General features: G+C 34.2%; 1 protein-coding gene and 2 pseudogenes across 1 annotated transcript; 2 read left to right on the top strand and 1 right to left on the bottom strand.

The window, feature by feature from the left end:
* Positions 1-633: 633 nt before the first annotated feature.
* LOC130976297 (cinnamoyl-CoA reductase 1) lies at positions 634-2,965 on the top strand. The gene is made up of 2 exons (XM_057901121.1): positions 634-1,616; positions 2,650-2,965. Exons 1-2 carry the CDS (start codon positions 772-774, stop codon positions 2,810-2,812), a joined length of 1,008 nt encoding a protein of 335 aa, XP_057757104.1. The 5' UTR covers positions 634-771; the 3' UTR covers positions 2,813-2,965.
* A 2,285-nt stretch (positions 2,966-5,250) lies between these two features.
* Positions 5,251-6,603, top strand: LOC130974559 (probable methyltransferase At1g29790; annotated as a pseudogene).
* A 389-nt stretch (positions 6,604-6,992) lies between these two features.
* LOC130974558 (heparanase-like protein 2) lies at positions 6,993-9,991 on the bottom strand (annotated as a pseudogene).
* Between the last annotated feature and the right edge of the window lie 1,388 nt (positions 9,992-11,379).

Raw genomic sequence — 11,379 nt, 5'->3', positions numbered from 1 at the left:
TTTAAAAAAGATGTAAATTACATCTTCTCAGAAAAGATGTGTTTTTAGTTTTTCTAGTACTTTTACTTTTATTACTAAAAATTTACCAAACACGCTAAAAAGTAAAAAAAAATATTTTTTTTTTCATTGAAAAAATATCTTTTTCATTGGACACTATTATCTTGATAAAAAAAGATCTTTTTTTTTAACGTGTTTGACAAATTTTTAATAATAAAAGTAAAAGTACTAGAAAAATAAAAAAATATTTTTTTTAAAAGTTACAATTTATATCTTTTTTAAAAGATCTTTTTTTTTAAAAAAGATGCTTTATAAATAATAAATAAACAAAAAATACTTTTATATTAATTGATAAATAAAAAAATATTTTTACATGAAATATCCAAACTTTTTTTATAAAATCTTTTAAGAAAAAATAACTCAAAAAAAATCTTTTTTTTTTTTTTAAACTCACTCAAATAAATTCCTAATGGCACCCAAATAAACACTTAAAATGGATTAAAATCAAACTCAATATTAAACCAATATTTAGCTGCTACCTGCTCTAACTCTCTAGGCTCTAATATTCTATTATTTAAAAAACAATTAATAAGAGTTAGAAAAACCCGCGCTAGCTTAGTTGGCATCGGATCATCATTCACTTCAACACTTCCAAGTTCCAACCACCTCAGTTCCCACTTCGGTCTTGAGTCTTCGGTAGCACTTCTTCACTTCAAACTGCAAATTGCAAAACGACATCCAAACCCACTCAACAAGAACCACTTCCAAAACGACATGTCGTCTCACCAAACCACCACTGACTCCGAGCTCGTCTGTGTCACCGGTGCAAACGGCTTCATCGGTTCCTGGCTAGTCCACACCCTCCTCCACCACCACCCACGCTACACCGTCAACGCCACCGTCTTCCCCGGTTCCGATTACTCCCACCTCCTCACCCTCCACCCTGACGCCAATTCCCGCATCAAAATCTTCCCCGCCGACATCCTCGACGCCGCTGCCATATCCGCCGCAATCTCCGGCTGCTCCGGCGTCTTCCACGTCGCCTCCCCCTGCACTCTCGACGACCCCGCAGACCCGGAGAATTCCCTCCTCAGGCCTGCCGTCCAAGGAACCCTAAACGTCCTCGAGGCCGCGAAGCGAACAAACGCGCGGCGCGTTGTCCTCACGTCCTCAATATCCGCCATGGTTCCGAACCCTAATTGGCCTCCAAACAAACCTTTCGACGAGGATTCCTGGACGGACGTTGAATTCTGCAAGAAGAGGGGGAAGTGGTACCCAGTGTCGAAGACAGCGGCGGAGAAGGCGGCGTGGGAGTTAATGGAAAAGAACGGCGGCGCTGACGTGGTGGCAGTGCTTCCGTCGACGTGTCTTGGGGAACTGCTGCAGAAGGAGCTGAATGCAAGCTCGGCGGTCCTGCAGAGGCTGATGACGGGGTCGAGGGACACGCAGGAACATTACTGGTTGGGTGCAGTGCACGTGAGGGACGTTGCTAGGGCTCAGGTTTTGATCTATGAGACTCCTTCTGCTGCTGCTAGATACTTGTGTACCAATGGTATCTACCAGTTCTCTAGCTTTGCAAAGATTCTCTCTGAGTTGTACCCTGATTTTCCTATCTACAGGTTTGTTTCTTAATTCTCATTATTCTCTTATGTTCTGCAGTTTTTGTTCATATTACTATTTATAAAATGCATCCAAGTTTAGACTTTTTAGTGGTAGATGATCTAATACTGTATCATGAACTATGGCTCTCAAAGGCGCTTAAACTGTTTGGTAGAAGTATGTCTATGTCCATCTAGTAATGTGGCACTAGTCTATGAACTGCTAGTTATGTATCAACAATAAAGCCTTATCCAACTAGGTGGCGATGGCTAACGCATTTGGTCCATGTCATGAAAATTCGATAAAGTTTTTATGTTGGCTATCAAGGGCCTAACACAACCCTCCTCCTTTATTTGAGATTGGGACCGGCTATGTAGCTAGGTGGAGTTAACTGCTAGTAATGTATGAAGTGTAGATTTTAGATGGTGGGGCTATGCTTCTCAGTTCATGGTATATGGACTAAGAAAGAGTTTAAAACCTTTTGCTTTTTGTTTTGTTAATTCTGCTTTTTAAACTGTGCAACTCCTTTCTGTTTTGCTATTGTGATTCACCACGTTTTTTCCCCTCACATGTTTTTTCCTTTTGGATTCCTGCAGTAGTTAGTTTCACTTCCCTTGTACATAGTTTCATGTCCCTTGAAGGAAGTATTTCAGTTATCTTTCCTTGAATCCTTGTGCTTGAGTTTTAAAATATTGAAGTATGGCTCTTCGATCCAACCTTTACTCCAATCTTCCTGTTATAAGTAGAATATAGGGTAAAAGCTTGGTTTATGTTTGCATATATTGTGTAGGAATAGTGAGGTGTCTGGTGATATTATTGACACATTCAAATGCTTTTTCTTTATTAGTTATGACTATGAAAGCAATGTTATGATTTCAACAATTAGAGGGGCAGGTAGCTTGTTATGTCACATTATCTCACTTTGGTTTTCATCCTATTCATCTTCGATGCAAATGAGATCACTAGGAGCTCATGAAAATTCTGTTTTTGTGTTTGTAGTCTGCTAAATTATACATAGAATTCTAGTTCTCTGAAAAAAAGGGCCAAATGCAGGTTCCCTGAAGAAACTCAACCTGGCTTGACACCATATAAAGATGCAGCAAAGAGACTAATAGATTTGGGTTTTGTGTTTACCCCAGTTGAAGATGCTGTGCGAGAAGCAGTGGAGAGCCTCATAGCTAAAGGTTTCTTGCAGAGAATACCCTCACAAAATTAATATTATTATTTATATTTAATTTAGATTTTACCTAAAGATGAAGTAATAGCCATTGCTTTATTTATTATGACAGAAGTTAAAACTTGGAAGAAATAATGATTGTATATATTCTAACATTGCCTAATAGATTAATCTTAATTTACTTTTTTGACACTTGTTATCAAAACAAGCTTGCATTATTGATGGGGAACAGAAGGGATTGGTAATATAAAACATGTATCTTGGTTGATTTTATCCAAGCTATGTCCATTATTGATGCTTTAGATGTAATGGTATCATCTTGGTGTCAAGTGTGGATATTGTTAAAAGATGGAGGGATGAAAAGGTACTTTCCTAGGAGTTCTGATTTGAGTTTACAAGCTCCAGAACATGTGTTGAAGGCTTTTAATTAGTGGCCTAATTTATAATGGAAAAGATGGTGGGGGTGTGTATGAAGATATTACTGTCACTATTACAGTTCTTGAATTGGCTAAATGGTGGAAAGAGGATCAGTGCGTGTCATGGGAGAACAGATTCACCTTCAATAAGTTTGTGAGAAATAATTGGGTTAATGTGCATAAGATCCAAATTTCGGTTTACGATAAACCCGTCAAATTTCTCGTGGAACTTAACTAGTGTTAACAAATATAGACTTGTTATTTAATTAGGGGTTGACGTCAAAATCCAACAAGAAAGGTGCATTGATAGATGAGATTCGTATATAATGCTAAAATAATAAGAAAGTCAATAACCCAATTCTCAGAAAATTTTATTTGTAAAATACGGACAACTAACGAGGCATTTAAATTATTGGTCAATACTGTGGTACCTGTAATTTTGGTATCTAAATTGTCAAAATTATATTTTATGGTAAATTTTAAATATTAAAAAGTATTTACTTTTATATTTTTTAATTTAAATATTAAATTGTATCTCATTTTAATAAGTTAGACAAATGTATATAAACATCATAGTATGCACCTAAATTATTATTACGATCACTCTTTGTTGATCCTTTCATATCGGCCTATGTATGTTACTTCACAAATATTTTGCTAAATAAACTAATAAACATATGTCAAACATAATTGATACATTTGGAATGAAACTATCTTATTGTATATCTATTAAAATAGGGATAAGTATGATTTTGGTCCCCAACGTAGGGGTCGAAAATTTATTTCGTCACTCGCATTTTTTTCGCTCCAAAATGGTCCCCAAGATTTCAGTTTGTTTTAAAATCGTCCTTCGAACCAAAATACTCCTATCCCTTCTTCCCTAAAATCATGTCCAGCAGAAACAAAAGCATAAGCACCACCACCACCACATCCACCACCACCCACCACCTACCACCATCATCATCATCATCATGGAATCATAAGAACTCAGAACCACCACCACCACCCCCCACCCATTGCCACCCCATCATCATCTGCATCACACCAATCAAAACTCAAAAAATCAACATCATCATCGTTATCCTCATCAGAACCCGACAAACAAAAATTCAACTCAGAAAATCATCATCATCATCAAGAACCTAGAATCAACAACAATACTCTAAATTCAAATTTCAGCAACAACAATATTTCATAACAAATTTCATAAAAAAATTTACAAAAAATCAAATTCACAAATTTCACAGAAGAAGAAGAAGTGGTGGTGCGGCGGTGGGGTCGGCGGTAAGAAGAAGAAAAAGAAAAAGAAGCGGCGGGCGGCGGTGGGTGCGGCGGCAGGAAAAAGAAGAAACGGGCAGCGGTGCGGCGGCGGGAGGAAGAAGAAGAAGAAGAAGAAGCGGCGGGCGACAGTGCGGCGGCATAGCATCCCCCTTCTCTCCCCCCTCCACCCTTCCCCTCCTTTCTCTCCCCACCCACCCCGCTTCTCTGTATCCCCCTTTCTTTCTTTTTTTTTCTTTTTTATTTATTTATTTTATATTTATTTTATTTTATAATTTTTTTAATAAATGGTAATTTGGTAATAAAAAAATATAATTGGTAAAAAGGACGATTTTAAAACAAATTAAAACCTTGGGGACCATTTTGGAGCGAAAAAAAGGCGAGGGACGAAATAAATTTTCAGCCCCTACGTTGGGAACTAAAATCATACTTATCCCATTAAAATACAATTAAATTAAGAGAAAATTTAAAAGACCAGCACTTCTATCAAAATATGGCCAGCACTTAGCCAGCAAAAGAAAGATGAGTAATTCTCTACCATTAGATGAAATCTCACATCATTAAAAACTCTATTGATGACTAATTGATGGCTACAAATTATAAAATCTGTTGGCCCCGTAGTGCTCATCTTAAATCAATTCTCATTAACGTACAATAATTTATTGGCCAATGAAAAACCAATATATATTTGTGAAGTATCATTAGTTCCATGTTGATAATTTTATTTTTATCTTTGCAATTCTTCCCCACCATCGTTTCTAAACCTTTTGAGGGAAGAAAGAAATGGGAATTGAAGCTCAAGAGGAAGCAGAGTATTCAAAAAAGCTTTAAGGTTATGATGATCAACATGGACATAGTCATAGTCACACCCTAAAACACAAGTTGAATCCACTTGTGCTAGTAATAGTCACAAACCTTGTCATCATATACATTGTTATTGGCCCATTTAGCTCTTTGTATCATCATCCTCCTCATCTTAATAATAACTTTAACTCAATTTTACAAGAACTCAACACCACAAAATCTCAACTTGCTACAAGCCATTCACTTTTGTCTGAGCTTTATCATAGACTCAACTCAACTAACCTTCTTGTCCAAGCATTGCTCATTGATCTTACAACGCGCTAACAAGACAAGCAATATTCTAGAAACAACAATGGCGAAAGGTTTTCGAATGAAGAGCTTAATTTTGCACTTGCCTCTTATAGACTCCCTTTTGGATACTCGCAATGGATAGGATCAGATGAGATTCATTCTCCAATTGGCGCCGTGTGTTTGAGGTTCCAAGATGAGTTGAACTAATACATGTCATATGACATAGGACGTGAATACCTTACAGATGAGTCGTTTGCACAAATGCTTGTGTCAAAAGGGTGTGAGCCACTCCCTAAAAGAAGGTGGCATCCCAAGTCTCCAAAAGATTTTGTTGAGCCAAATCAAGATTTGCAAGATAGCCTTTGAAAAATTCCACCAGATAACAACATTGTTTGGGATCTTGATACTTGTAAGAGCCACAAGTGCCTCATTGAGAGGAAGAATAATAAAGGGTAATATAAAGATTGCTCTGATCTACAAGGAAGGAAAAAGGATAGGTGGATCTTTGATGATGGTGAACTTGATTTTGGGATAGACCGAGTTTTTGGGACGAAAAATCCGGCAGCACGATCAGTATCGGACTTGACATTGATAGTGGAACAGGGACATTTGCTGCAAGGATGAAAGAAAGGAATGTGATAATCCTCACAAGCATACTGGATTTGGACGGTCCATTCAGCCGCTTCATTGCATCAAGAGGATTGATTCCAATTCATCTCAGCATATCTCAGAGGCTTCTATTTTTTGAGAACACACTTGATATTGTTCATTTCATGAAATTCGTAGGAAATTGGTTTCCAGAGACTATGCATGCTTGAGTTTTTGCTATATGATGTGTATAGGGTGTTGAAACCTGGGGAAATTTTCTGGCTTGAACATTTCTTCTACTTTGGATCACAGGTTAATGAAACTTATTTGCCGATGTTTGATAGAGTTGGGTTCAACAGACTTAGATGGCACGCTGGTAGGAAGATTGATCATGATGGGATTTAGAAGAATGAATGGTACATTTCAACATTGTTGGAAAAATCAATGATTTAAGGTATGCATGAGAATATAATGCTTAAGATAAATTAGTAGACAAATATTTCTGTGACAATTATCTTGGAAATTAGTAAAAGTTTATGTTAATATCTTTCTTGTAGTCCAAAGACTCTTAATTTCTTCTCTTAATATGCACAATTTCTTCTTTTTGGTAAACACAAGTTTATGATTTTTGGCAACAGGTCAAATTACTATAATTATATTAAAAATTTAAATCTTAGATTTTTTATTAAAAAAAATTAGTAATTTTGTTGTGTAGTTTAACCCATTTTTTAATTATATTTAATACTATTGTACATAGTTTGAAATACGGATTTTTAGGTCCAACAAGTGAATAGTTCAATGATATATATGGAACTAATACTTATTTCTTGAAAAGAGTGATTTCATACTAATTTAACGAGGAAATCAACAAATTGCTATAGTATAATTATTCAGTGGCTTAAAAATGAAGTAAACTTTTATTAAAATTTGCATCTAAGCATTAAATTCTCGTGTTTAGCTGATTGAGATTTTTTTTATTAAAACTTTTTAAAAAAAATTTTCTCTTTTTTTTTGCAGAGGAAAAAAAATTTAATTATAATACAAAAGTTAAAAACTTAAAATAGCTAAGAAAGATAATTCTTGTTACTAATAACTTAATTAACATTATTAAGAATGAAACTTGCTGACAATTTACCACAAGTATTATAATATACCAGATTTTTATTATAAAACAATATTAAAAAGTTATGATGAATATTTCAAATTTTATTCGATTGTGAATTTAAATTATTTATATATTAATATATAGTGACAATTAATCAGTTAGTTTTTAATGATGTAAATAATATGCGTATCCTTGAAGTCATCAATATAAAAAAGGAATTTGAATCCTTTAAAAATATATAACTAATTGAAAATAAAAGAAATTATAAAAAAAATTAATCATAAACTATTCCCAGCAAAGTACATATATATGCGTATATTCTATGTCTTAATAACTCTATCTAAGTTCTATAAGAAAAATAAAAAAAAACAATAACGAACCCTAGTAATATATTTTGTAGGAGGTGCACATGCAGGTGCATTGAAATTATTGATTTGCACAAAGATTATTGAATGAGGTGCAACTTTGATTAGAGAAGAAGAAGAAGCATCAACAATCTTTGGTTTAAACTCTGAAATTTTCTTTGACTTGGTAAGTTCCAATGGAGTTCCATTCAAAAGCACAACATCACTTTGAATGTTTTCATCTTTAGGCGTTAAGTGGTACTCTTCTCTTTTCAATGAATCCATCAAATTCACTTTGTTTATTCCAGCAACTCCTCCGAATAAAGATTCATGTGATTCAAAAGGGACACATCGAAAGATGTCGAATTCTCCATGTTTATTAGTAGTAATGTGATTCTGCTCTGAGACAATAATTAGATCCAATATGTTATAACTTTTGAAAAGTTATCTTAAAATTGAAAATAAAAAACTTTTAAAATGTATAAATCAAATTACTAGCTTACCCTTTCTTTAGAACAATGAGCATATGTACGTAGGTGAACTATCTTCTGTTTAAAGAAAATAAAATTGTTATTCATTAAAAAAATGATATTTAATATAACTACTTATATGAATATGAATAAATTTGTGTCATACCTATAATAATCTGGATTAGGAATGAATGATGTTGTATTTAGCAAAGTATAGTTTCCTCCAATCAAAATTTGTCTATAATAAACTTTATGGTTGAAGGTTAATATTATACCCAATTGGTCCAAATACCTATAGTTATTATTAATTAAAAAAATTATTAAAAAAATATATAAAAAAATTAGAGAGCTGAAATTCAATTTAAAAAATACCTTAGCAAAAGCCATTAACAAAAGTATGTGAAACATCTTTTCCTCCACTATTATAAGCTCCATCAGATTCTCCAACCCATGCTCCAGCCCATGATGTGAATTCCTTCACTGTCGTTGAAACATCTTTAAAAGTTTGTGCAATTTTGCTCAAGAAATATGGGTCTTGAACTTTACTAATAAAATCCTTATCAACACCTATGTAACAATTTTATAATACAATTATATTCTTATAATTAAAAAAATTAATCAAGCAACAAAAAAATTCTAAATTATTATACATACCAGCACCAAGGTTATAAATGTGATGTGTAACTCCATCAATGACACCAGGTCCAACATGTTGTAAGAAGCTATCAAACCATTCTTTACCATAAAATCCAACTGGACCAACACCTTTGGTCTTGTTATGGCATTTGGGTATAATGAGTTAACTATATGCCTTAGTTTTGTGATATCTTTTGCATATTGAACACTATCTATTCTTGCTGATACTCCTTCAGAGCATAGCTCGTTTCCTATTTCATTAATTAGCACAAAATGTTAAATTTATAAAAAAATTATGGGTAAAAATTAAATTAGTTAATTATAAAAATTAAAAGGGTTTTAATTTAATTTGGTATTTAATTCATATGAATCTATATTGTATCCTTTTGAAACAGTGTACTTCATGAGGCTTATGGCATTGTTTGGATTTCAATTTCCTTTCCAGTTTAATTGGCCTTTCTTGAAATTTTTTTGCCAATAAGTGCGTTTAAGACAAATGTAAATTTGACACTGCAAAGTTTAAAGTAAATAAGATAAGATAAGATTGATTGTTTGCGAAGTAATTATAATAATATTGAGAAATTAAAATAATATATATTAATTAAATAATTACCCAATTTTGTTGAAAAAGTGATTCATTTCAACCCATCTCTTTCTGGGGAGGCATCCAACACTGAATCCAAATAAGCCGTTATCTTTCTTTTTCATAGTTCGGCAGTGCTTTTGCTTTTCAAATTAGTAAATAATTTGATCTTCTAGTGAACCTCCTAATATAATCCTCAGAGGATTGAATGCTGCAATAATTTTAAAAATAATTAAATTAGATTGAATATTTGAATAATAGATAATAATGTGGAATACTCCATTATTTTTTTTATATCTAACATAAAAAATACAATGATTAATGTAAATCCCGTTAAATTTGTAAATAATTAGTCAATAAATTAGTTTTTAATAAAGAAGACTAGAAATGTGAATATTATATCAAATTAGAATAGAGCTCATCGAAACGAGAATTTTGACACTAATTTCGAAAAAAATGGTCCAAGATTAGACCGAACAGGCCGAACTGGTTGAACCGAACCCAAACCGGACCGTCGGTCCAACCGGACCAACATATTAAATGAGCCCAAAAGCCCTTCTCTTTCTCATTTCATCTAAATGCAGCATGAAAGCATCTAGGGAAGAGAAGAAACACCGAAACCTTTACGGTGATTTCTGACCCCGATAACTTCTCCGTCCGAGCTCTGATCGCCGCACCGCTTGCGGTCATGCGTCCACCGCATCGAGCTCTATATTTCTACAAGAATAACTTCATTGGTAACTTGTTTAATCACCCTCAATCTCCTCTTCCCCCAAATTTTTGAGAATTGAGTAGAAATTTTGAATTTCTTTGATTTCTGATGTTTTAGGATCCAATTAGCTTGAAGAAAACGTTCACTCTTGCTTATGTGAAGCTTGGGTAAGGTGAGGATACGATAATTCTATTTTAATTTTATTAAATTTCAGCTTTGAGTATTAAATTAGATATATATGTGTTATGAATGTGTATTAGGTTGTGAATAAATAATTGGAGCTTGAAATTGTGGACGTTGGAATTTTTATTGGAGGCTAGACATTAGTGTTTTGTTGGGCTTTGGAGCTGTGTTTGTTGTTAGTGAATTGTTTTGGTCGCTACGTGAGAATCGGCCAAGGTATGGTTTAGGTTTCTTACGTTTAATATATAATGTTCTGTGAAAACTTTGGCTAGATGACCATAGAATAAGTTGGAATGCAGGTGAACATTGAATGTTTAGTAGTTTGTTAATGAATATGTTTGATTGGTGCTTTTTGGATAATTGATGATTTGGAGAAGTATGGACTTGTGGTATGTTTGTGATGATAAACTATGATTTTTGGTTGGTATTGATTGATGGATTTGAATATTGAAAGTGTATTATTGTTAATTTGAGAATAGGTATTATGCTAATTGTTGAATGATGAGGAAGCAGAATATTACAATGAAGAATGCAGGTTTAGTAGTAAAAGGAATGGAGTTTTTGATTGAAAATTGAGGTTTGGGTACTTTTGCAAAGGTTGGTTTTTGAACGAACTTCGGCGAGGCATAACATGGCTTCTGAATCCTCAATTTGTTTCCAATTTATTTTAAAATGAAAATTGGGTTCGCGATGTTTATGCCACTCGAAGAACGGGTGAAAAATATTGTAAATTGAAGATGTTATAGGAATTTGAAAGTTGAACCTGCAAACTGTTCTATTTTTGCAGCTTTGCTTCCCTGATACTACAACATTGCTACTGCATCCGCCTTATTTTTTTTAAAACATACGCGAGCGAGGTAGAGGTAGGATAGGCACCATTACTCCTGGCCCGGCAGGGACTGATCCAGTAGACTTTATGGCTTCCCTGGGAGATATGGCTGCACCTATGCAGGCGACAGCCGAGGCACTGGATAATAAGGTAAACCAGGGTAATCATGGGAACAATAATGATGAGGACGGTCCTATGACACTTGCTACATTTCTGAAAGTCCACCCTCCGACCTTCAGGGGAACCTCAAATCCCACTGATACAGATAATTGGATTCAGGTTATGGAACGGGCATTGCAAGCTCAACAGGTTCCTGAAGAGCAATGGGTTGAATTTGGAACTTATCAGTTGCAAGGTGAGGCTCAGT

The sequence above is a fragment of the Arachis stenosperma genome, chromosome 4, assembly GCF_014773155.1.
Source record: "Arachis stenosperma cultivar V10309 chromosome 4, arast.V10309.gnm1.PFL2, whole genome shotgun sequence".
Taxonomy (NCBI): Eukaryota; Viridiplantae; Streptophyta; class Magnoliopsida; order Fabales; family Fabaceae; genus Arachis; species Arachis stenosperma.
Note: the sequence above shows the minus strand (reverse complement) of the source record. Positions and strands in the feature narration are given on the sequence as shown.